The 26,162-nt window shown below is 42.2% G+C and overlaps 1 protein-coding gene across 12 annotated transcripts in view; it reads left to right on the top strand.

Moving 5' to 3' along the window:
• Positions 1 to 26,162, top strand: part of USP34 (ubiquitin specific peptidase 34) — a 113,605-nt gene that overhangs the window by 85,703 nt on the left and 1,740 nt on the right. For 5 of the 12 annotated variants that reach the window (XM_050972978.1, XM_050972982.1, XM_050972979.1 and 2 more), the window contains exons 49-80: positions 32 to 204; positions 787 to 940; positions 1,671 to 1,749; positions 2,593 to 2,646; positions 2,742 to 2,837; positions 3,752 to 3,816; positions 3,913 to 3,988; positions 4,086 to 4,133; positions 4,495 to 4,626; positions 5,722 to 5,802; positions 6,915 to 7,000; positions 8,413 to 8,581; positions 8,664 to 8,738; positions 9,243 to 9,394; positions 9,772 to 9,820; positions 9,912 to 10,016; positions 10,139 to 10,183; positions 11,155 to 11,259; positions 13,146 to 13,293; positions 14,260 to 14,894; positions 15,939 to 16,096; positions 16,930 to 17,008; positions 19,248 to 19,374; positions 19,703 to 19,810; positions 20,800 to 20,904; positions 21,029 to 21,153; positions 22,179 to 22,331; positions 23,243 to 23,366; positions 24,063 to 24,142; positions 24,666 to 24,806; positions 24,934 to 25,080; positions 25,470 to 25,629. In XM_050972978.1, coding sequence (XP_050828935.1) covers positions 32 to 204; positions 787 to 940; positions 1,671 to 1,749; positions 2,593 to 2,646; positions 2,742 to 2,837; positions 3,752 to 3,816; positions 3,913 to 3,988; positions 4,086 to 4,133; positions 4,495 to 4,626; positions 5,722 to 5,802; positions 6,915 to 7,000; positions 8,413 to 8,581; positions 8,664 to 8,738; positions 9,243 to 9,394; positions 9,772 to 9,820; positions 9,912 to 10,016; positions 10,139 to 10,183; positions 11,155 to 11,259; positions 13,146 to 13,293; positions 14,260 to 14,894; positions 15,939 to 16,096; positions 16,930 to 17,008; positions 19,248 to 19,374; positions 19,703 to 19,810; positions 20,800 to 20,904; positions 21,029 to 21,153; positions 22,179 to 22,331; positions 23,243 to 23,366; positions 24,063 to 24,142; positions 24,666 to 24,806; positions 24,934 to 25,080; positions 25,470 to 25,629 — 4,034 coding nt within the window. The remainder of the gene's footprint in view (positions 1 to 31; positions 205 to 786; positions 941 to 1,670; positions 1,750 to 2,592; positions 2,647 to 2,741; positions 2,838 to 3,751; positions 3,817 to 3,912; positions 3,989 to 4,085; positions 4,134 to 4,494; positions 4,627 to 5,721; positions 5,803 to 6,914; positions 7,001 to 8,412; positions 8,582 to 8,663; positions 8,739 to 9,242; positions 9,395 to 9,771; positions 9,821 to 9,911; positions 10,017 to 10,138; positions 10,184 to 11,154; positions 11,260 to 13,145; positions 13,294 to 14,259; positions 14,895 to 15,938; positions 16,097 to 16,929; positions 17,009 to 19,247; positions 19,375 to 19,702; positions 19,811 to 20,799; positions 20,905 to 21,028; positions 21,154 to 22,178; positions 22,332 to 23,242; positions 23,367 to 24,062; positions 24,143 to 24,665; positions 24,807 to 24,933; positions 25,081 to 25,469; positions 25,630 to 26,162) is intronic. The other 7 variants (XM_018918072.3, XM_030235589.2, XM_009093800.4 and 4 more) reach the window with 5 other exon arrangements.

Genomic DNA, 26,162 nt, shown 5'->3' on the forward strand with positions numbered 1-26,162 from the left:
TGTTAAATCAGGTTTATTTGTGATCCTCCAGGGCATGCTTTAAGAAACTACCTCGTATCTTGAGCTTCAACACCATGAGATACACCTTTAATATGGTGACCATGATGAAGGAGAAGGTCAACACCCATTTTTCATTCCCTTTACGGTTGGATATGACACCCTACACTGAAGATTTCCTCATGGGGAAGAACGACAGGAAAGAAGGTTTGCTCTTTAAATGGATTCAGCAAGCTTTGCCTCTCTGTCTGTGTTACACACTGTGTTCATTTGTGTATTCACTTCCTGTGTAGAGAACAGAAGCAAATAAAATCAAACATAGCTTTAATCAACCTATATGCCCAAAGTCACACACTGTATTTCACATTAGAAAAATGGCCAATTTTTGGTTTCAAAGATTTTTTTAATTTGAATTGCTCTTCTATTTTTTCATAAAGTATGAGAGGAATTGCAAATAATTGCATCCAGTTTGTTGCTAATGTTGAAGTTAGGAAATATCTGATGAAATATGGTGTTGAATTATTTCAGGTTTTAAAGAAGATGGTGGTGTTTTAGTTTACTGCATTGTTTAGTTTATCTTTTTTATTTTCTTCCCTAAAGAACTGTTATTCCTGCTCCTATATTTTTTGCCTGAGAGCCCCCCTTTAATTTAAAATTTATGGCAATTTGCAGGGAGGATATGGTTTCCATTTTCCATTTCAGGGGAGGCTCCTGCCTTCCTTAGCAAACACCTGTCTTTAAACCCAAGACAGGGAATAACTGATGAAATATGGTGTTGAATTCTTTCAGGTTTTAAGGAAGATGGTGGATATCTGAAGGAAACTGAGAGTTATGAGTATGACCTGATTGGTGTGACAGTTCACACAGGAACAGCAGATGGGGGCCATTACTACAGTTTCATCAGGGACATTGTCAATCCTCATGCTTACAAAAACAACAAGTGGTGAGCTGGGCCATTTCTCTTTCCATATTTTGAATAACTAGAGCTTAGGTGCAGTTCCATAGGGGATGCATCCTGTAGGTTCCTCTGGGAAGCCCAGGATGTTGGAATTGCTAGCTGGAAGGTTATTGGTTTATTGGCCTGCAGATCAGTAGCCAGGAGGGTTTTGTGGTCCCCCAGACACAGGGCTGGCAGGGAATGCTGTGCTGGCCTCCCCACAGCCAGGGATTGCTTCCTGATGGGACTAGACTGGAATTACTGCAGCACAAAAGATTTCCTAGATTGTCCTTCCTGAAATCTGCTTGGTGCCTTGGATGAGGATCCAGCTACAGTTCTGGCTGGAGAATTTGGGAAAGGGGAGGGACATGGGCATGGGAAGGAGGAGAGAGGCAGGAGAAAGCAGGGAACACTGCCTGCTGGTTTTGGATGGGGTATCTCCATTTCTCACTGGAGCCCTGGCATGGGAGATAAAGGTTCCTTTCTTTCTGTGCTCCAGAGCATTTCTGAAACAGAAGCAGCTCATGACCTAATCCCTGCTCCAGTGGGGATCCCAAGGTTCCTCCTTGTTTGCTGTTATTGGAAGGAAGTCACTTTGGGACCAGATTTTCATTTGCTGGGAATTAAACAAGACATTAGAAATGAATAGGAATATTTCAATCTGAGGAATTTTGGAGGCTTTATTTGCCCCTGGAGATGAGCAGCAGTTGTTTGAAAGCCTCTTCCTGCCTTGCAGGTACCTTTTCAATGATGCTGAAGTTAAACCCTTTGACTCTGCCCAGCTTGCTTCTGAATGCTTTGGTGGAGAAATGACTGTAAGTTGTCACCTGAATTTTTGTCATGTTCAACTCTTCCAGTATCTGTTACAACCTCTTACAACCCAGCTCTTTGTATCAGCCTTTAAAAGGAAGCTCTCAGAAATACAGCACAGGTATTACCAATGAAGCAAAGTTAATTAGTGAAGTGTCATTTCTGAACTAGATCTGGTTTTTATCATACCATTTATTCAGGGATAAAAAAGTGAGTGTGAAGCTGATTTAGGAATCCTTCCTTGGGGTGGCTGCTTAGCTCAGGCCATTGATGAAGGAATCATTGCTTCAAGCTTAGGTGTATTCTGGGAAAAAAAAGAGCATTTTGATCTTTGTCTGTGCCTTGTATTGCTGCCTGTATGAATAATTTTTATCCATTATTAATGCAAACAACAGTCAGATGTTGTCAGTTTGTGCCTGAATTGATCATTATTTACAGCTGTGTACAGGATTAAAGCACATTATGGATAACACAGTATCTTACTAAAGCAGTCCTGGGCATCAGACAACTTCTCTTGTCTGGGAAGGACATTATGCTGAAATAAAACCAAAAAATCCTTTGTTTGGCACAAAGATAAAATACCTTTAGATGCCTCTAAAGAAGAGGTGTCAGGGAGATGGATGAGCCAGGAAATTGCTTGGGATGGAGGCAGAGTATTGCATAGTAGCTTTGAAAATTCAGAAGAGGCCAGAGAAGAAAAAAAGAAACAAGATTGCTTTGAGCAAGAACTAAATTGTCAGCAACCCTCATAAATATCATGAAAGAAATGTGCAAGTGAACTATCACAAACTGTTAGAAACTAAACATTAAAAAGATTGTAATTAATGGGTTTGCTTTCTTCTTGACAGACAAAAACTTACGATTCTGTTACTGATAAGTTTATGGACTTCTCCTTTGAAAAGGTATTTCTCTTCCAAACCTTTATTGTGTGATTATATTTCTGATTTCATGATTTCTCTCTCAAAGCAAAAATGATACAGATGTTTTTTTCTCCAAGACACACAGTGCTTACATGCTGTTTTATAAACGGATGGAGCCAGAGGAGGAAAATGGCAAAGACTACAAATTTGATGTTTCATCAGAATTGCTGGAGGTACAAGTTGATTTGTTTTAACACCAATTTTAAAACACTCTAGGAAGCCCTAAACACATCAGAAATCTGAATAAACATAGGAAAACAAAAATAATGTAAAGCACTAAGGTGGCAGTCCTTTCATTTCGCTGTCCTCCTTAGGAGATGGTCATGGAAAGAAGGGAATTAGGATTTACATTTTATGTGAATTTTAGATGTTTTCTCATTCTGTCCTGTATATGGGATAAATCCCTTTTTGCCACCTGGAAATTTTCATGTCCCTGCTCCCTCTGGCCAAAGTGTTGCTTCAGCATCTGCCACGTTTTAGGTTCTTAATTGAAATTGTCTCTCCATTCCAGCAAATCAGATCATGCTTTTATCCTTCTTGGTCTTCAAAATATTAATAGATTTTTATCAGAATTAAATGTTTAAACTGTATTGCTGTGAAAATCACTATGAATTGATGTGATCAAAAGCTTCACTTTAGAGAGAGGAACAGTGGACATGGCAGAAATCCTGTTCTGCTTTAATGATGGAGATTGAAATCTTACTCTGTAGGAATTTATCAGAAGTTCTCAGAGCTCATCAAACTTTGGGTTAGACTTCAGCTGTGATTCTTTTTAAACTTGTTGTTCTCAAAATTTGAGCCCAAAACTCTGAATAATTAAGTTGTAAAAATGAGGCCACAGAAGGAGGAGAAGGTTTGAAGCTCTGATCTGCAATCCCATGGCAGGCACAACCAATACTCCCTGTAGTATGAATAAAACTGCTTTGAGCCAATTCTTTAAACTAAAGAAAGTGCTTTCAGAAATAGTTTTTCATACAGAAAAATCTTGTGGCTTTTAGCCTTGGAATCATTTAAATATTTTTAAAATCATGCTTAAGTAGTGAAGTAAACTGCTTTCTTGTATCTGATGGTAGCATTTTTTCTTCAGTGGATATGGCATGATAACATGCAGTTCCTTCAAGACAAGAACATTTTTGAACATACATATTTTGGGTAAGTTTTTCTTTAAAAATGTAATATTAATGCTTCTTTTCTTCTTGCAGATTATCATTGTTTATTTTAATTAACAAATCAAATTACTGACTCTAGGTTTATGTGGCAGTTGTGTAGTAGCATCCCAAGTACACTACCAGATCCCAAAGCAGTTTCTCTGATGACAGCAAAGGTAAGGATTTCCAAAGAATCTCATCTTCTCTTAACTATTTCCTTGTTGACATTTGAATTCATGCATTCTAAATTAATGGTTCCATTTTTTTTTCCAGTTAAGCACTTCCTTTGTACTAGAGACATTTATTCATTCAAAGGAAAAGGTATTCCATTTACTTGTAAATTCTCATTAAGTAGCTGCATGAATCTAGTGAAAAGCAGATCTGTACTTTCCATTTTAAAAGTGGGGTTTTGAGCTGTAATATTACTAAATATGGTGCAAAGTTAATGTTTAGAGTGCCATTTTACCACATTTATAGTGAGAATGCACAATGGAATATAATGTGGATGTAAAAGTGTATGGACTGGTATTATCTGTAGGTGCAATGTATTATTAATTCATAAAATGTTTCTTGTTTATAATTCTTAAGATGTGGTGCTTTACTGAACCATTTAAAAGTGTTTAAAGATGATGCTGAAATTCATTATTTGAAGTTACAGTTTTTCCTGTATTTCTTTCCACAGCCTACAATGCTTCAGTGGATTGAACTGTTAACAAAACAGTTTAATAACAGTCAGGCAGCTTGTGAAGTAAGTGACTTAGGAACTCAGCAAAGTACAAACCAACTTTCTATATATTGTTTAACTTTCCTGGAGGTTCGTATCCCTGGAATATTTTGGACTATGAACTGCTGTATTTGGTATATTTGTGCTCTGTGAGATGAAATTAGTCCTCTCTGATTACTGCAGATCCTGGGGAATGACTTAACTTTTATTTGCAGAATTCTCTGTTGAGACCACAGGCCAAAATCATTCTGTCACTGGAATAAGAGAGAGCCAGTGTCACAAGCTCTTTATTTGATTGATTTTTATGTAGTGACTTGTGTAGTGAAGACCTGCTTAAATTAACTTACACAAGAGACATGGAAAGACAAAGAATTTGCTGTGGTCTTGCTGAAAACAATTTTGAGATACTGAAGAAAAGTTTTGGGAGTGTTTCTGTGATCATTTAAATGTGCAAGGAGCCCAGACTGTGTCTTGCCTTAGACTCTATTCAGTAGAAATGAGTTAAATCCATGATGCTTTTGTAAATTGATTCAAGGCTGGTAAATTATGTGACATTCAGTATTGGGGTGTACAGTTACCTCAGTGGGGTGTAGTAGTAAAGAATACTCAAGTGCAGTTAAATTTAGAACATTGATTCTTCATTTTAAACTATCTTTCCTTGTGACTCAAACCAAATTCTGGGAGTGAGAAGACTGAGCTGTGTTATTTGCTGAGTCTGACTTGGAATGAGTCATTCTCTGTTAGTTTTCTACTTCTTGGGTCTCTGGAGGCCCTGAGGCTTTCCCACATGTTAAAATGCAAGAGAGATCTGACTGGGGAAGCTCTGTTTAATCCTATCACTCTTCTACAAAATTCTGCAGGTTGTGCTTTTTTCTAAGCCTAGTTTTTAATGCTGTTGACATCACTTTGCAGGATAAGTGTGTTCTTCAGTAGTTTTCTAATGGCATGCAGAGCACAGGGATAAGAAGATACCAGATATAAATTCATATTGCTCTTTACTGCTATTGATCTTTATTTCTTTATTCCTTCATGCACAGAAGAATTTAGATTTCCCTTGGATTAAAACTTGCCTATTCCTTAATAATAGTAACATCGATTTCTCTTCAGACTTTATTATCATGCAAAAAAGAAGATTGGACTAGAGCAAGTGTGGAACAAAACTAACACAGTATGTATCTTCTGCAGTGGTTTTTGGATCGTATGGCTGATGATGATTGGTGGCCAATGCAGATTCTAATAAAGTGTCCCAATCAGATTGTGAGGCAGGTAAGAAAAAAGTTCCTTTCCAAGTCAGGTGACTGCTTGAGCCATGACCAGAAACAGCCAGCTCTGGTGGCTGTGACTCTGCCAGTGGCAGTGAATTCCTGCCATTGTCTGCAGATGTTTGGCCATGGGAGTGTTACTGTTTGAAACAGCCCCAGCATGGCTGTACAGGCAGCATCACTAAATCACAGTAGATGCAAATTAAGGTTTCTGTGACTCCCTCTTGATCTCTACAAATATGAACACTTTATATTTAAAAAATGGTTTTTTTCTGAATTAGTTCAGCAATAGTTCATCAAGCTCCACCATCAGAAAACAAAAAAAACCCCAAACTGTTTCCATTCAATACTCCTCAAAGCTCCAATTTGAAACTTCTGTAGGAAATTTTTGTGGGTAGAGGTAATTTTACAATATTATGCCACAAAGCTTTTTAATGCCCTTTTCTGGAAATAATTAAACCACCCCCCCCCCATATTAGTAGCATAGTAGCATTTGGACGTTGACAAATTTAACTATCACTTACAAGTGTATTTCTTTGCAAGTTGTTCAGGTATAAACTTTAACAGTTACTTTATGTCACCTGAATTCTTTAGTTGGATTTCTGGTTATTAAAGTGATATTTCCATGCAGACCTATACATAGTTTTTGGATGCAATGCATCAGTAAAAGAATATATTTCATGGGAAAAGTCTGTGTAAGGTTGGCAAGGTCTTCTCATGAATGCTTTACAAAATAAAAATTACTGGAAGCAATTTCCTTCAAATTTTCACATGAATTCCTATGAGCCAGCAATTAAAATTAAAAAACATCTTGCCAAAAATACCAAAATGTTTCAGACAGTAGAGACAGAAGGAAACAAGAGTCCTGTTTTAGAGTCAGGTTTCAGAGCACACCAATAATAAAGGCTGGGTTTAGGGTTCCTCTGTGAGATCTGCTCATAAAAACCAGGTTTGGCTCTTCTGTTAAAATGCCATCTCAGCTTTGTTTTTGAAACTTTGAACTGTGAGGAGCTGGCAGTGGGACTTGAGGACAGAATATTCTCTGCTTAGGAGTGACACCTTGCCCTTTGTGTGAAGGACTGAGGGTGTGCAGCTCACTCCCTTCTCTGCTTGCAGATGTTCCAGCGCTTGTGTATCCACGTGATCCAGAGGCTGAGGCCAGTGCATGCTCACCTTTATCTGCAGCCAGGAATGGAAGACTGGTAAAATAAACCCCCTGCCAAGTGCTGTTCATTGCTGCAGCTGCTTTTATTGATCAGTCACTCAAAACAGCCATGTAAAGCTGAACTAGTGCTAATTGTTCTTCATTATTCTGCCCAAACTGCTCTGATTTATTTAAAAGTACCAGTAGGGTTGCAAAGGGCAATGTCACATGGTTTGAAACATTTGCTCCCTTAGAGTAGGTTTGCAGCATGGTCTTTGTTTTTCCTGTCACTTGGATACTACATCTCACTGCTCAGACTTGAGAATCCTTCTGTGACTTGGATCTGGAGGCACAAAGGTGGAAGTTTTTATTTGTACATCCTGTAAAAGAGTTTGGAGATCAGAGGTTAATCCTATAACTAAATCACAGGTTTTGGTAAAGAGGAGGAAGAGCCCTCTTGGATTCTCCTTTGTTCTGACAGTGAAAACTGTCACTTTTATCTCCAATTACAAGATACTTAAACTCTTTTTGATACATGATGAGGAGAAAAAAGGTGTTTTTTCTTTCACCTCTTGAGTTAAAGTTGTGATTGTGATAAAAAATTTTCCCCAGAGCGAAAATGGCAGAGTTAGTAATAACTTTGCTGCCATATCAAAATTGAGGACATGAAGATACAATTTTCATGGCAAAAAGCAGAATTTAATTTGTTTTGGAAGCCTTACTCGTGTCTGTGACTTGGTTTTGTTCAGTGACAAGGTCCAACCTTGCGCAGATGTCTGAGGCTGAAATTCTCATTAAGTAGCTACATGAATCTAGTGAAAATAGATCACATCTTCAGCCAGCCTACCTGTTGCATTTGTAAATACAATTTTGCTTGTGCAGAGTTTCAATGTGAAAATCAGTTGATTAGATACTTACCTGGTTTGGTTCATGCAAGTTGATGAAGTTGTTTGCAATAAGGACAGGGTAGTGCAAAGGCCTTTGAAATGAAGGCACAGATCTGTACTTTCCATTTTAGAAGTGAGATTTTGAGCTGGAAAATGACCATTTATGATGCAAAGTTAATGCTGAGAGTGTCTGAGGCTGAAGGTGGATGTTCTCTGCCTTGCCAGGGTGCTCTGGTGTTCAGGAGGGTGCCTTGCCTCGCTTCCATAGCTGTAATTACATTCCCATTAAATTCAACAAGCAAATCAAGAGGATGATTTGAAGTAGATCCCCAGTACTGTTCTGAGAGTTCTTTTCCTGAGCAGCATCTTGGTTCACAGCCCCAATTTGCTGAACTCTCCAGCATTTCAAGTGCCTGATGCTCCCTCGGGTTGGGCTGCTTGTCACCCAGGCTGTGGATACGGGCTGAGAGATCAGAGAGGAGGACAGAGCAGCAGTTTTGGTGAACTCCTCCGTTGGCACTGGCTCAGGATGGCTCTGTGCTGTGTGCTCTGTGTGCCATGCCCACGCTGGCTGTCCTTGCAGCTCTGATGACATGGACGGGCCCGTGGAGGACATCGGGAGCCGCTCGTGCGTGACGCGCTTCGTGAAGACGCTGCTGTCCATCATGGAGCACGGCGTCAAGCCCCACAGCAAGCACCTCACCGAGTACTTCGCCTTCCTCTACGAGTTTGCCAAAATGGGAGAGGAGGAGGTGAGTGTGGCCTGGCTTTGGGCAGGTGCTGCTGGCTGTGCACAAATGGATTTTCCAGTAATCCCATCCCTGCCTTTTTCAGAGCCAGTTCTTGCTCTCTCTACAAGCCATATCCACCATGGTCCACTTCTACATGGGAACCAAAGGGCCTGAGAATGTAAGTGGAGGATTTGATGGAACAGCAACTCTTCTGTGATCATTACTGATGTGTCTTGAATCATCTTTCAGCTGCTACATTAAAATTGCTTCACTTCCACAATTTTTTCCAACGTTTAAGTGAATATAATATTTAAAAATTATGTTGAATTGACTGTTATTGTTTAGTATAGAAATAGGCACTGAGTAAAAGCAATTAAAGTTGCCCTTCATACTAATGATAATGCTATTAACAATTGAGTACTTACTCCTATTGTACAACTTAGGTTCTTAAATTTACCTGCTCTTTTTGATAAATAGATCTCATCCTCAGCCAGCCTACCTCTTGCATTTGTAAACAGAATTTTGCTTGTGCAAAGTGAATGTTTCAATGGGAAAGTCAGTTGATCAGGTACTTACCTGGTTTGGTTCATGCAAGTTGATGAACCAAAGGACAGGATAATGCAAAGGCCTTTGAAATGAAGGCACAGAATGTCCACATTGAAGTTCTTTGGTTTTTCCTTAGCCCCAGGTGGAAGTGCTTTCTGAGGAAGAAGGGGAGGAAGAGGAGGAAGAGGAAGATATCCTCTCTTTAGCAGAAGAGAAATACAGGCCTGCTGCTCTTGAAAAGATGATTGCCCTGATTGCTCTTCTGGTGGAACAGTCTCGCTCAGAAAGGCAAGAGCTCCTGAAAAAAACAAAATCAGTTTAGAATTTATAGTTCAGAAAGGAGTCAGAGCTTTTGTGGGTTTGTCTGAGGTTTTTAACAGCATAAATAGGCTTGTATATGAGCCCATTATGGTTTTAATAACTTAAAAAAGGACTGTCATTGTTGACCAAATCAAAGACTTGGGTTAAATACATGAACACATTCAATTGCCCGCATTTGGTTTTCTTTTGTTATCTCAGTCAAGTACAGCTTTATTTTTTTGTTCAGTTTTACATCAGCACCTTTATTGTCTCTTGTGATACTGAAGAATCTGAACTCAGTCCTGAGTGTCTCCCTAACCATAAGCATGGCTGAAGTAAAATGATCATTTTCTTTTGTATTTTAGGCATTTGACCTTGTCACAAAACGACATGGCAGCACTGACAGGAGGAAAGGTAATCAAGTTAAAAATGACTGCTAGAGCCTCCCAAGCCCTCTGTGGTGTGTAGCTGTAGGCACTGAACTGTATCTGCTTGTTTCTTGCAGGGTTTCCCTTTTTTATTCCAACATATCCGTGATGGGATCAACATCAGGCAAACCTGCAACCTCATTTTCAGTCTGTGCCGCTACAACAATCGCCTGGCAGAGCACGTGAGTAGCAGGGGCCTGCAGCTGCTCTTGGAAATCTCCTCTGATCAATCCCATGAGGGAATTGGTGTTGTTTTCATTGACTAAACACAAGTCTAATGAGTTTTGTGTGTTTTCTTTCCAAGATTGTGTCCATGCTGTTCACATCTATAGCAAAGCTGACTCCTGAGGTATGTAACCACATCACCTGTCCAGTAAATGATCTGTAGTCATAATTTCCTGGTTTGAATCACAGAAATAATCCTTTGCTCATCAAAAATCTTGCATGGAGGATGGAAGTCTTTGTGCCATTGAATGAAATCTAACTGCACTGTTTGGAGTTTTGTAAAACAGAAATTTGCTGTGCCACTTGGGATGAAAGTTTTATTCAAATCAAATAACATTTCTAGATTCTCCACCCATATGAGTTTCTTTTAAAAAGTTGGTAACATTGAAGTATTGTGTGCAAGAATAAGTGGAGATAATTACTTATTATCAGACTCTTCAAGATTTGGGGCACTGTTTTGCAGTTCTGTGCTGGCAAACACATTTCTCATTCAGAGTAAATTCCTGCCCTGGTAATAACAGAAATACTGAGAGTTCCAAATGGATTCCAGATGCAAAATATATAATTATAGTTGTAACCACTTTGTTGAAATGTTGTTGAAACTGGATGAGTCTTGGCACTGTAAAACCTCAAAATGGGATGCTTTTGGATAAACTTCCCAGGATCCATATTCCATGTGATGTAAATACATAAAAATTATAACTTATCTGAGCTAGTGATATAAACCATGATAAATTGGTGAATTCTTCCACAGTGGACAGCTTGATTCTTTCCTTTTTTCAGAGTAATGTCTATATTTCCTGTAATAAATGCACAGTTACATACCTATGTACATACATATTTCCTGTAACTTCTAGACTGGTCCTGTCTCATGTGATCCTGTTGCTTTGCACTGGCTGTAACCAGTGGCTTCCTTTATAGCTATATTTGGATTATGTAGAGATTAAATAGAAAAGGATTAAAGTATTATAAATGCTCATGTCTGAAGTTCATCGAATTCTTACAGACATTGGGATTTTTAAAAATACTCTTTTAAAAAAAAGTGGATGAAATTAAATAGATGAATTGGGTATGTTTCCCTTTTCTGCATTACAGGCAGCCAATCCTTTTTTCAAGTTGCTCACCATGCTCATGGAATTTGCTGGTGGACCTCCAGGAATGCCACCCTTTGCTTCTTACATTCTGCAGAGGATATGGGAGGTACAATATGTACAATAAAACAGAAGCTAAATTGTCTTTCTCTTGTTGGTTCTTCTATGTCTCTTTTGCATTTTGTTGTCATCCTTCCTGCATCAGCCCATGATTTTTTAATTATCATTTCTCTTCTGAATAAGTAGCAACAGCCAATAGACATTAAAAAGTTCTATTGTAACTTAATGGCTCTTCCAGTTTAACTTCAAATTTTACTTTAATGAGAAATGAATTGATTCATAATAAGAGCCTAGAATGCTTTTTCTAGACAAATCCCACATTGTTTTCTGTTTTCCTTTTGCAAGGCCTTTTGTGAAATGTTTCAACAGCCATCATTTGGTTGTGGGCTTTTTTGGCCTTTATGTACAGATTCCTTGAGAATTCATTTGGTGTTTTTGGTTCTCTGTAAAATGTCCATGAACACTTTTAATGCATTAAATAGTGCCAGACTGAGTCTGCTGGATAATTGCTGTGTGCAGGACCAACCCTGCATGTGTTTCCAAATGAGAGAGACTTTTTAACCAAGTTGGCACAGGGATGAATTCCTTTATCTGAGCCATAGATGAGCCATTGAAGGTTTCTCTTCACCTGCTGCTCTCTGAGTTCCCAGTACAATTCAGTGTCTTCATTGCTGGCTGAGAACAGCATGGCCAGCCTGGAGACTGCTGAGGAGCAGCTCATTCCCTTTAATTCCCTTTAAAAATGGGGCTGGAGCCCTGTGGGAGGGAACTGGATTGCTGTTCCAAAGGGTTTCCTCTGCTCAGGAGCAGCTGTAGGATCACAAGAGATGTGATGGATGAGCTGTAACTGCTGCACTTCAGGTAAAGGGAGCTCAAATGGCACATCTCAAGGGGCACAGTGACACCCAGCTGGTGACACAGGTGCAGGGATGTGACACCCAGCAGTGAATGCACAGGCTCAAGGTGTAGAATCTACTTTCTCAGCCTCTCCAGCTTCTGGAAGTCATTAAAAGTGATTGAGCTCTGCAGACACTGAGAAATGATTGTCTCTTTCTTGGACATTCCCTCCAGCCATTACCCAGGAAACCTGACAGAGTAATTTGTCATTTCTAAATAAAGGGAGGAGATTGTTCTTAAGGTGTTTATTTTTAAAATGAGATTAAAATTTTATAAAGAGAATTATGGTCATGTCAGCTGCTCATATTCCTCAGGTGGAGTAGGGGAACTGGGAGCAGCTTCAGCAACCCAGTTTCTACCTCTGGTTCCTTAGGGTAAAACTTCTTGTTTGGCCACCTGGGCCTTGAGGTAGAAAGAAAGTAGCTTTCAAAAACTAACAGAAGAATAAATGACATTTATTGGCCTCATGTCAACAGATTTCCAGCTACACAGAGCCAGAAAAGCACAGGAAGCCTTGTTTTCTCCTTATTCTCTCAAGGTTTGCACAAGAGCACTCATTGCCTTTGGAAAGGACTGGATGAATTTATTCCTTGAAACTGTATATTCAGTAAAAAATGCAGTAGTTACCCTCAGCATGAAGCTGTATGAACATCTTTGCATATTATTTTCTTTTGTTGTAACTTATAAAAATACTGATTTGGTGTTGAGGCTTTGAGTTAGATATTTTTAAAAAATACTTGTCTATAAAGACAAGGTTTTTCCATCTTGGTGCTTAATATTTCTACTTTAAATATCTCATAATATGCAGAAAGAATGGGCAGAGTAATTTCCTGGGCTTAGGCTGAACTTTCAAAACTCAGAACAAGGTTCAGAAGCACAAACCAGTGAAATTTAATGAGGTTTTCTTTGTGTGCAGTCTGGCAGGTGCTTTGATAGCCCTAAAAAGAAATGTTGAAAGTGATTTTAGGGGTTTCTACCACAGTCAGTGCATAGTAGGAAGATTAATGTATTCCTTTTGCTTTTCCCCCTCTCCTGTAGGTGATTGAGTACAACCCCTCGCAGTGCCTGGACTGGCTGGCTGTGCAAACCCCTCGCAACAAGCTGGCTCACAGCTGGGTCCTGCAGAACATGGAGAACTGGGTTGAACGTTTCCTCCTGGCACACAACTACCCTCGAGTGAGAACTTGTAAGTGGATTTTAATTGGAGAAAATTTGTCACCTCTTGCAGTGAGTTGCATGCTCCTGTGTTTGTCTTTTTTCCTTTTCTAGTTGTTTTAGAATTGCTGGGTTTTAAAATCTTAGGATCACTGTGGTAGTGGTGTTAGCAGTTTTGATGAAAAAACTGTGTTTTCCTTTGGTACCTTGAATGATCCATTGGTAGTTCTTTATTTTAAGTGGTTAATCTGCAAGGTCCAGGAAAACCTAAAGAAGGAAAAGGGGTAATTCCAGAGGTTTTCCATTCTGTCCATCACGTGGCTGTACAGTAGGTGGGAGGAGTACATGTTGTTCTTCCCCAGGAATCTCCAGCTGAGTCCTTTGAACTTGTGGATCAAGGAGAAGCTGTCTATGCTTTCTCCCAGATTCCAGGGTATCCTGGCTCTCTGGTTTGTCCTGCTGGGAATCACGCTGTCACATTGCCAGAGAACATTTTCAGCCTTCCCTGTGTCCATTTTTTTAACAAAGGAGGCTCCACAGTACAGGCCCCTTTACACCTTTACCACGTTTCTGTGGCTGAGGGAGATGGGAAAGCTGGAGGTACAGCTTTGCAACACGCTCCAGTTGTGAACATCTCTGAGGAGGTGATGACCTCTTGATTGAGCAATGGACAGCTTCACTCATGGAAAACCTCTGGGATGCTTTGTGTGATGGGATCTGGGGTCACATTCTGTGGTGGGGTGCATTGTGTTAGCACAGGGAGAAGCAGGCAGCAGACAGGGATGTAGGTGGCACATCCCAGCACCACTTTTACCGTGCTTTGTGCCACTGTTATCCCCTTGGGTTTTCTTTCTAGTGTGAATGCAGCAATACCAGCTTCTGTAAAATGCTTTGAAATGTGTAAATGGAGCGCGGGGTGCAGTTGAATTGCTGTTTGCATGGCTGTTAAGCAGGTATGTCACTGTCAAAGGTGTAACAAATCTGTTTTTATTTGAAGCCGCAGCCTATCTCTTGGTGTCGCTTATTCCGAGCAATTCCTTCCGTCAGATGTTCCGATCGACGCGCTCCTTGCACATCCCCACGCGGGACCTGCCCCTCAGCCCCGACACCACAGTAGTTCTGCACCAGGTCTACAACGTGCTCCTCGGCCTGCTCTCGAGAGCCAAGCTCTACGTGGACGCCGCCGTGCACGGCACCACCAAGCTGGTGCCCTACTTCAGTTTCATGACCTACTGCTTGATCTCCAAAACCGAGAAGCTCATGTTCTCCACTTACTTCATGGACTTGTGGAACCTCTTCCAGCCGAAGCTCTCGGAGCCGGCCATCGCCACCAACCACAACAAGCAGGCCCTGCTGTCCTTCTGGTACAACGTGTGCGTGGACTGTCCCGAGAACGTGCGCCTGATCGTGCAGAACCCCGTGGTGACCAAGAACATCGCCTTCAACTACATCCTGGCCGACCACGACGACCAGGACGTGGTGCTCTTCAACCGCGGCATGCTGCCCGCCTACTACGGCATCCTGCGCCTGTGCTGCGAGCAGTCGCCCGCCTTCACCCGCCAGCTGGCCTCGCACCAGAACATCCAGTGGGCCTTCAAGAACCTCACCCCGCACGCCAGTCAGTACCCAGGGGTGAGTGACCGGGGCCACCGTGGGCCACTCCCTCGTTCCCGTGTCCCCTCTCGCCCGGCGTCTCTTAACGCGCCCAGTGGTGAAAGTGTTCCTGTGGGTTCCTGAAGTAATTCCTGTCTTTAAATCCATTCGATCTTCTGGGGGGGATTGGTTTGGGTTCTCCTTGCTGTGCAGCAGCTGCAGAGCTGTTGTTGTTTTCTGGGAGCAGGCACTGGTGTTTCCACTGATCCAGCCTAGTCATAAGAAACAAGGAGTAAGCTTTGATGGTGGTCTCTAGGCAGGAGGTTGGAGGTGGAGGAATAACAAAGGTGGAGGAATTCCCAGTTTCCTTCTTTGCTTTCAGCTTCTGGAATAGGGCCAAGATTTAGCCTGTAGCATTCTAGGGGAGGAGAGCCTGGTGCTCCCCTTGGGAGAGCACCTGGTGCTCCCCTTTGGCAGAGCTGGGAGTTGTGCTGTCAGTGACACACAGTGACACCCAGGAGAGAGCAGGTGCTGGGTAGAGCAGGCTGTGTGAGATGCTCAAACAACAGGCTTACAGAGGTTGGGAGAGACAGCAGGCCTGGCTGTGAGTGATCACACTGTGAATATTGTTTTGGGATCCTTTGGGCTGTGCAGGGACACAAGGAATACAAAGCTTCCCATCACTGTGAAGAGGAGGAGGATGCAGGGAATCTTCCATATTGAACTTCAGCCTAGATCAGCTCACAGGGAAGTTTTACATCTGACAGTCCCCTTGCTCTCCTCAGAAGTCTGTCTGTCTGGCAAGGGACCTGAGTTACTCCACTGTGTTTGGTGTTTGCCAGGCATATGGGACTGCAGCCTGGTTTGGCACAAGCAGCTGTCTGGATATTTGGTCCCAGGGATGGGGATTTCAGATTGCTTTGTACATATATATATGGCACATGTACATTATGTACACATAAATGCAACAGTGAGCTGTGCTCTTAGGCAGCATCAGAATATCTCATTTTATAACTTTGAAAGAAAGTCTGAACAGTACCAGAGTGAGAGAGCTGACTAACCAAGTCTTTCTGTGTGTTTTAGGCAGTAGAAGAGCTGTTTAACCTCATGCAGCTGTTCGTAGCTCAGAGGCCAGACATGAGAGAGGAGGAGATAGAGGACATAAAGCAATTTAAGAAAACCACCATAAGCTGTTACCTGCGCTGCTTGGACGGACGCTCTTGTTGGACAACTCTCATAAGGTACAGCCCTGTGCTCATCCACAGCTCAGCTGGAATTCCATCCCCAGCCTCCCCCCACGAGCTGAGCTGTGGCTCCAGCTGCTCCTGCTGTTACTTTGGAGCAGAAATGGGATGTAGAAATTGTGCCTGTGGGACAGTTTTATTGGATCGTGTCTTCAAAGAGTGTTTCATCTCTGCTCTGAGGAGGTACAGCTGAAAGTGCTGCTTGGGCATTCTCAGCAGAGCTATAAATTGCTGTGCATGTAGGTCAGGGCTGGGCTTTTAAATGGAGCTGTTGGTGCACTGAAAGCCTGGTGGAAAGGACAGGCTGGGTTACCTGGAGGGGCTGCATGCACTCACCTGGCACTGACCTGTCACAGAGCTCAGCCACGTTGTCCCAAATCATCTTTATGGGGAAAGAAACCATTCATTAGCATAATGCTAATGCTTTCCTTGCTGTTCTGCTGTAAGCATAAAATGTTCTGATAAAAATGTTTTCAGACGTTTAAAAGGCCAAGCAGATGCTTGACTGAATCTCTTTAAATGGATCATTTAAGAAACATAAACTTCTGTCTTTCCAAGTACATAATTGTCCACATTTTTGCAGGGTTTGTATGGGAAACATTTCTGTAAAGGTTTTATATAAATTTCTTTCCATAACATGAAGGAGGTTGATGGCAGAAGCTTTTTTAAATAAAAAAAAGGGGGGGGGGAAGTAATGATGAGAAGAATTATGTTATTTTGGGGTTTCTTTGTTCTTTTGTGATTATTTTCCAAAATAACAGCATGAGTGTAACAATTTTAATCTTGGGATGAGATTTTCAGTGTTCTCAATGTTTGGTTTTTTTTCCTAGTGCCTTCAGAATATTATTAGAATCTGATGAAGACAGACTTCTCGTTGTGTTCAACAGAGGATTAATTCTGATGACCGAGGTAATTACTTTGTTATTTAATTATAGCAAACATCTCACCCTGGTACTTCCCCTGTCAGCTTTAATAAGATTTCTTTTTAGTACTACAAAGATTGGGAAATTGTTTGTCTGCTTCTCAGGACAGAGGGAAAACCACCAACAGTTTATGCTGGGAGGAATAAATTTAGGCTTGTTTGGTGTCATTCCTTTTATTAGAGGTAATTGGGACTGAATGGCTGAGTGCAGTTACACAGTTGTTAGCTGTTAAAAAGTGTTAAGACAACAGGTCAAAAATCAGAAATAACTTAGAGGGTGCTCAGCTGCAGTTGTAGTTGAATTTTCTGATCCTTTGAGGCCTTTCTGAGGCAATTCTCCTTTTCTTTCCTACCTGTTGTGCCTTTGTTTGCAAGGAGTGGTCTGAAACACATAAACTCCATTTCTTTCTAATGGAACTAAAGCTAAAAATGCATTTCTAGAGCACATCTAATTGTTGTAAATGGATTTTTGGTCCGTGAGACCAGACCAGAATTATTTCAAAATTGAATGGAAACAAATGAACTCATGCACCTCTGAAGTGGATGCAGTTGGAATGTCAGGCCCTGCTCCCAGCAGTGTCACTGTGCTCATCCACATGTCCTGAGAGCTGGAACATCCTGGACTCCATTCAGCTCCATGGGGGAGGTGATGGATGAGAGCCTGTGTTCATGGAAGTGCTCCATGGGGAGGATCCCTTTGAGAACAAGAATAAAAATCTGCATCTGCTGGAGAAAGCACAAAGCCAAGATTCACTCTTGGCACCTGTAGATGGTGTATTCAGGAGAGATATTAAACTGGGAAAACCCATGGTGCAGGACAAGAGGCTCAGAGGTCATTGTGGCTGTGCAGAAAATGGGATTTTGGAATGGGATTTTTGCTGCTGGAGGGGGCAGCCAGCACAACTGGAAGTTGTCAGAAGGACTTGGAGCAAACATCTGCCTTTAGCCATGTGGCTGGAGAGGGTGATGCTTTCAGGTTGAGTCCAGTCCCATTTTTATATGGTTTCTATAAAAAAATTCCTCTAACTCTTTTTATGTCACTGGTTTGCATTTTCTGGGAAAAAGTGTAGTAGAAAGAGCTGGAATTACAGAAACAGTGCAGTGCTATTTGAAAATGGAGTTTTCAGGAGCTTGTTATAAATACAAGGCTATAGATTAATTAACTGTGGTTAATTAGTCCAGCAAATCTGTTCCTTTTTGTTGTGAAAATATCTCCATCCACTAAACTGGGTGTAACTAGTCAGGAACTGGCTATAAGGTTATCCATACCTGAAATGTAAATAGATCAAGGTACCTATATAGATATCTATAAAAAGAATTTGGTTTAGCTTAGTTAGCCCTTATCCTTGCTAACAATGGATAATTAAGTTGGTGAAAATTGTGTTATAAAAAATGAATTTATCCTGTGTAAAACATTGCTAGAAATTAAATTAAATTGATGCTACTTTCCAGCTTGAGGTTAGCAGGGCTTATATTGTCACTTGCTGGCTGGAAGTGTTGTGCCTGGAGACAAAAAACTGCATGAAGGAGTTGTCACATCCAGGAAAGTTTTCCACTTAAGGGTGGCTGTGTGTCTTTTGTCTTCACTGTAATATAAAAAGGGCCTGGCAAGGGTTTGCATTCTAGGGGCTGAGGCTGCTGTTCCTTTATCTTTCAAATACCCCAGCAGATCAAATATCTGCTCTTACATCCTGTGCTGGAATTTTTGCAGCTCGGAAATGAGTTGCTTTTCCTTCCCAGTATTTCTATAAATCACAGATGCCCACAAGGTATAAAAGGAGAAGTAATTCATCTGATGTACAGCCATATGTCCTTCAGCAGCATTTTGAAAAATGACTGGCATCCATCTTAATCCTCCCTTTTTTTTCTCAAAATTCATATATCTGTCTGTCTGTGTGCACCTCTTGTATCGCTTTGTCTGCTGGCTAAGGCAGTTTGGGATTACAGGGATATAAAAATACTGTCTCAAATGACACTTTGTTCACTGAGTTGTAGATAAAGGTGTGAAAACTTGGTAATTATTTTGAGCTGGCAGCACAAACCTTTTACCTGTAAAACAAATTAAGAACTTAGTGATTATATCCAACACCTTCTATTTTTTGAGTATAAAATACCTTGTTTGAGCATAAAATAAATGTAAATCTATCTGCAGGATAAAAAGAGGAATACTGACAAGTACCTTAGTATGGCAACATCAAGTTCTGGCATTTTTTTTCTTCTTCCCAGTCCTTTAACACGTTGCACATGATGTACCACGAGGCCACAGCTTGCCACGTGACTGGAGACCTGGTGGAGCTTCTGTCCATTTTCCTTTCGGTTCTGAAATCCACACGTCCCTATCTGCAGAGAAAAGGTTGGAGGAGAACTCTTGAAAGGATTCATTTTCCTCACCCAAACCCTGGTGGTTTTTCTTGCTTACCAGCTGTTTTTAAAACTTGTTGTACAGTAGAATATATGTTTGTTAATGGCTATTAAATTGTTACTTATTAAATTACTGACTTCATACCAAACTGGATTTCATCAGTTTAACAGCAGTAGACCAGTGAGATTTAACAAACTCCTAGATGCATTAAGACCATGGTAGAGGAAAAAAGAGACTCCTCAGCAGTAAAATTCTGTGCTTTTTCTAACAAGCTTTTGAGCCATGAGCTAAGCAGCCTCCTGGGATGTTTGCATTGCAGATGTGAAGCAAGCTCTCATTCAGTGGCAGGAGAGGATTGAATTTGCCCATAAGCTCTTGACTCTGCTCAATTCCTACAGCCCTCCTGAGCTGAGAAATGCCTGCATTGGTAAGTCCTGGCCCTGCAGACCTGTCCTGCTGTGAGATGGAAATGCCACTTGCACAAGGGCTCTGCTAGCAGCTGAGGTCAGGGTGGTTGGTGTGGTACTGTCAGTGCCTCTGTTCTTGCTCAGACAGCTCTGGGTTGGTCAGCTTGCTTTGAATATTCCTGTGGTCAGTCAGGGCATGCAGACTGGGGGCACAGAAAGTCACAGGTCACTTTGGGAGACTGATTTGCCACCTGATAAGGGGCTTGACTGAGGAGTAGCTGCTCAGTTCAGGTGTCACTGAGTTTAGAGTCAAATCTCAAATCTGAGATTCAAATTCAAACATGAACTAAAGCTCCCCTCAGAAGGGAGTGTGGAGACCAAATTATTCTGAGAAACAGCTTAGTTATTCTGAGAAACAGCTTTTCCTGTTCATTTTTATGATTCAGTACTGTGAAGTGCAATAGTGGAACTAAAGCATAAATAGCTTGTAGAGGGGAATGGATTTGCTTTTTAAAGTGTAGACTCAGATAATACATACAAATGCTTCTCTTGCATTAGCAGAGCTATTTCAGAAAGGCCCAGGTTTTTTCTAGTTTAGATTTTTTTAATATTATTGACTGGATTGCTGGTGTGTCCAAACCACCCTTTGTGTGTTTTGTATGCATTTCCCCTATTTTGAGTATTTTCTCATTGTCCTCCTGACTGCTGCTGGTTGCCATTTTCCAGGCATCAGACCTGCTCTGCTAAAGAAGAAGCAAAGAGGGTAATTGTGCAGAGGCTCTCTCTGTGCAGGCTGGCCCCTCCCTGGTGGTTGCTGCAGCACGGAGCAGGGTCTCTCCCAGGGGCAGAGGTGAAGGGAGTTGGGATGGAGTCAGGGGTGTCACACTCTGGTGCTGCTCATGGCAAAAGGGATACGAGAGAGAGTTTGCAAATGTATGAGCCTTAAGTTGAACTGCTTGCTGTTAAGAATAACAATTTTGTAATAGCAAAAACAACTTTTTGTTTGTAGATGTCCTCAAGGAGCTTGTACTTTTAAGTCCTCATGATTTCCTACATACTCTGGTTCCATTTCTACAGCACAATCATTGTACATACCACCACAGTAATATCCCAAGTAGGTATTTCAGTGATTGTCTTTTGAAGTTCTCTTACACTGTTATTACTCTATCGTGTTCCTTGCTGATGTCAAATATTGACCTTTTTAATATATCCCTATTTTATCCAAACTTACACTACAGTGTCTCTTGGACCTTATTTTCCATGTCGTGAAAATTTGAAATTAATAGGGGGGAAAAGCAATATTCGTCCTCCACGGCCCGAGCTCAACATGTGCCTCTTGCCCACCATGGTGGAAGCCAGCAAGGTATGTAAACAAGTGGTCCTGTAAAGAAGCATTTCTCTGTTGTTTTATAAAGGTATTGGCAGAATCCAGTAGCTCGATGCATTTACCTTTCTTTTGTAAACAAAGCATAATTCTTCTTCAAGATGTGTTGTCCTCATATACTCCATTCTAGATGTGCACTTGAGAGGCACCATTCCCCTGCCCTTGGGGATACACAGCTTCATACTGCAGGCACCAGAAGGGTTTGGGCCTTGTGTCACAGAAAAACCCCATAGCACACATTTTGGTAGTTTCCCACTCTGTCTGTGGCATTTCTAAAGGAAATTGAGGCACCACCCAGGGATTGGCTAGATGGGTTTCACACTTCTTTAAGATTTATTTCCAGACAGCCAAGGAGACCCCGCAGGTTCCATTCGAGTCCGTTCAGCTGGGGCTGAGGCATAACCTGCTATTTGTTTGGGTAAAATCCAGTGCCTGAAATGTCATAAAGGGCTTTAAGTCTTTTCACTTGCCATTTTCCCTTCTGTGGGCTTCCTGACGGGATGCCAGCTTTGGTGGGGCTACTCCATAGTGACTTGCCACATCCCGTTGTTACAGCTGCAGCAACGGTGGGATTCAGCTCACGTCACTTTGCCTATCTAAAAGGTCAGCATCCAGCTCTTCCTGGGGCTCCTCCTGGAGGGCTCCTGGCCATAAATAGTTACCCTGGGAAGGAGAGAAAGAGCTCCCCTCCTTCCTGTCCCAGGCACCTGAGTGTGGATGAGGCGAGTCCCTCTGCACGGCGTGCAGGGAGCAGCAGTGCCTGGATTTTGGATAGCTAAAGTCAGGTCAGGTGAATCCCACCCCAAAAGGAATATGTATGGACAATCATTTGAAGCAGGAGAACTGGTTACTTGCTCTCCAGTAACTGTGGTTCTTCAAGATGCTTTGTCCACACAGATTCTGTGCTCCTCCTGCTGTGCTAATTCCGAGTCCTGTCCTAGGGGATTCTTACGGGTGAAGGAATTGAGTGGTGGTTGAAGCCGCCATACCCCTTGTGCCCTCAGGTACAGTGGTCGCAAGGACACACTGGGTGCAGGCACAGCCCCAGTGGACACAGCTATTCAGAAAGAATCCAATCTCCTGCACATGGGGCCTATGTGCACGTAGATGGGAATCTGTGTGGGCAACACATTTCGAAGAAGCACGGTTACTGTAGGGTAAGTAACCCTTCTTTTTTAAAGCTTTCAGAATGATGCTGTGTCTATTTGTGCACCATCAAATTGACTGTGTTTGAAAAGGTGGTAGAGAGCCAGAAATCCAAGTGTTTGAAAAGATGGTAGAGAGCCAGAAACTGCCTCTAGTGGGCTTCCCCATTGTGCATCCAGAAGTGACACTACAAGGTGTAAATATAGAAAGTTGTCATGTTACATGACAGTATTTCACCTTTTATATCCAATTCCTAATACATTAGGAAGGAGAATATTTTTAAAGCTCTAGAATCACATCCACAGTCACATTGCCCTGTGGGTTTGCATGCTTGTTTTTCATTCAGTTGCTTTGTATAAGGTTGCATTTTTTTGCTTGAGATTTAGAGGTTTCCTTGTGGCTCTCTGATGCCATTCCTCTGGCTGATGCCATTTTAAGCTTACTTATGTCCAAAATATTAAAATAATCTCATATGTGTATCATTGGGTTTGAGACATTCATGAAAATTCTGCTCCGAAGCTCAGTCTTGAGAAAATTCTGATTTCTACAGATCACAACTGACAAGCAGTAGTGTGTACATGTTTAGGTGTCTGTATGTGATACAAACTTACTGTGTTCTTTTCTTGTCCTCTTCAAGCCCTGGCATTTGCACAGCTTTGCACCCTCTGGGTGCTGGCTCAGAACCCTCCAGTAAGATTTTCCTGGCAGGGAATTGCATTTGCCATCCCTTCTCCATCACACCCTGGTGCTTGCCAAGGGCTGGCTGAGGAGGCACCTGGAGGTTCCCACTGTTCTCCTGTAGGCCAGGATGAAGCATTGCAGGGCAGCTGGCAGGCAGGGAGGTGCTCAGGGCAGGCTGGCAGCTGGGCTTTGGTGCCTTTGGTGCCTTTGGAGGTTAAATGAGGCTCCCTTAAATCTGCAGGGCAAGGATGATGTTTACGACAGGATGCTGCTGGACTATTTCTTCTCCTACCACCAGTTCATCCACCTCCTGTGTCGGGTTGCAATCAACTGTGAAAAGTTTACTGAAACTTTAGTGAAAATGAGTAAGTATCCGGGTGGAACAGCCACAGGATTATTTTTTTTTTGGTCTGTGATAGCTCTGAGTACTTCTGCACTAAGTTTTATATTCAGAGTTTTTAAGGAGAAGCAGAGCTTTTGAAACTTGTGGTTTTGGGTATTATTTTTATCCACAAAGCTTCTAATGTGTGTATCAGAAAGTGCAGCCTTACCCACATGACTGAAATGTTTTGGGCTTGTCTAAAAAAGACTGAGGTAACCACTGAGAATTCAGTCTTATTGTACATTTAGATTTAATGCAGGACTCAGGCTGTTTCTGGGTGGTTGGCAGTTGAAATGGCTTTGGATCACATCATGAATCCTCAGCATCTCAGCAATGGCAATTAACTGACAATATTGTAATTCTGTGTTCCCACACAACCCCGAGGGCGAGTTCCTCGGTGTGCACAGAGCACAGTGTCACACCAGTAATCTCATCCAAAGAGCAATGAGAGAATGTCCTTTATCCCCTGGATCACCCATCTGATTGTTTGTCACACCTTCCCAATGTGTTTATTATCCAACTGTGAAAACCTCACGGACACTACAGCTTTCTGATCATACAGAATGCTTGGAATGTGATCCTCCAGAATGGCAGGGCACCTTGGCACTGCTTTTCTGAGGAATCTGCCTGTGTCCCACAAAGTTCTCCCACACTGACTTCTTCCCTCCTGCCATTGCAGGTGTCCTGGTTGCTTACGAAGGTTTGCCGCTTCACCTCGCGCTTTTCCCCAAACTCTGGACTGAGCTTTGCCAGACCCAGGTAAGAGTCAGAGCCAACAGAATGGAAACAGGCAAAACACACTGAATGTGGAACAAAGAACCCACAGCTCTGACTGGTGGGTGGTGGTCAGTAAAATACTCTGCCTGTGTTACTGCTGTCTGAGAAGCCCTGCTAAATCAAATACAAAAATCTGGTAAATTCTGATTGCTCCCTGTACATCCCCCAAAAGCTTAACACGGTGGGGGTGCAGAAATCACCTCATCCTGCCTCTGAAATTCCAGCTTTTCATGTAGCACAAACACTGGGATGATGAAGGAAGAATGAGGAGGTGTCAAAGCCTGGGGGTGATTGCAGAGCAGCCTATGGTTGGCTCTGTCCCTGTCACACACTGGTGGGGATAAACTGGTCTTTCTGGGGAAGGAGCTTCATCACAGCAAAATGGGGAGTAAGAGTTGTCAGTAATTGATTTGTACCATTTACTGGCATCTGATAGAGCTGAGCTCTGCCTCAGTGGGCCTGGTGCAGTTCAGTGCTGACTCTGCCACCTTCTCTCTCCTTACAGTCTGCAATGTCCAAGAACTGTGTGAAGCTGCTCTGTGAAGATCCAGTTTTTGCAGAATATATCAAATGTATTCTGATGGATGAAAGGACCTTTCTTAACAACAACATTGTCTACACCTTTCTGACACATTTTCTCCTCAAGGTAAGTGGTCTTTTAGCAATAATTATTTCTCCAAGGAATGCAGGCACTGATGCTGCTTCCTTTTTCAATTTTTTTTTTCACAGTTCCAATTTTTTGTGGCTTTTAAAAAAATCCTTTGTTTCCACAGGTGCAAGGGCAGGTATTTTCTGAAGCAAACTGTGCCAACCTAATCAACACTCTCATTACAAACCTTATAAATCAGTATCAAAGCCTAGAATCTGACTTCAGCAACCAGAGAGTTGAAATTTCCAAAGCAAGCTCTACATTAAACGGGGTGAGTCTTTTCTAAGGAACAGGAGGCAGCTCATTTCCTCCAGAAACACCTCAGTGCCCTGTGCCAGGTGTTGGGCACTCCCTGCCTCACCTGAGCTCCTAGAGGGGCCATGGGAAGTTGGGAATATGAAGCTGTGAGGAGCAGAGTGTTAACTGCAGGAGCATTAATGGTGGGAGTGCTGTAACCCAGCAAGGTTTTGTGTCTCAGCACAGATCTGTGTTCAGGTCAGCAGATAGTGAGTGGGGAATTGCAGTGGTGTGAGTAGCTCCAGAATGGGATCTTTGGGCTGCTCAGATCATGAACAGCACCTCTTATTGCACAGCCTCAGTGTGCAGGGTTCATCAAACACCAGTTTGAAATAAGGCTCAAGTTTGTTTCTCTGTTTCCAGGACCTCCGAGCACTTGCCTTGCTGCTTTCGGTGCACACTCCCAAACAGCTCAACTCGGCCCTGATCCCAACTTTACAAGAGCTTTTAAACAAATGTAGAGCTTGTCAGCAACAGAGGAACTCATTACAAGAGCAAGAAGCCAAAGAAAGAAAAACTAAAGGTTTGGTGTTATGAGCCTGTTATCAAATGAATGTAATGTTAATTTGTTACACAAAATGCAGGGCGGGCCATTCCCTGGCTCCACAAAAATCCCATTTGATGGAGCTGCAGTTTGTGAATGGCACAGACTGAGAGGAGATGAGTGTTAGTGCAGTGCTGTGTGCAGGAGGGTGGCTGTGAGCAGCGTTCTGAGCAGTGTCACAGACTGAGAGGAGATGAGTGTTGGTGCAGTGTGAGCAGCGCTCTGAGCAGTGTCACAGACTGAGAGGAGATGAGTGTTGGTGCAGTGTGAGCAGCGTTCTGAGCAGTGTCACAGACTGAGAGGAGATGAGTGTTAGTGCAGTGTGAGCAGCGTTCTGAGCAGTGTCACAGACTGAGAGGAGATGAGTGTTAGTGCAGTGTGAGCGGCGTTCTGAGCAGTGCCACAGACTGAGAGGAGATGAGTGTTAGTGCAGTGTGAGCAGCGTTCTGAGCAGTGTCGCAGACTGAGAGGAGATGAGTGTTAGTGCAGTGTGAGCAGCATTCTGAGCAGTG

The sequence above is a fragment of the Serinus canaria genome, chromosome 3, assembly GCF_022539315.1.
Source record: "Serinus canaria isolate serCan28SL12 chromosome 3, serCan2020, whole genome shotgun sequence".
Classification (NCBI taxonomy): Eukaryota; Metazoa; Chordata; class Aves; order Passeriformes; family Fringillidae; genus Serinus; species Serinus canaria.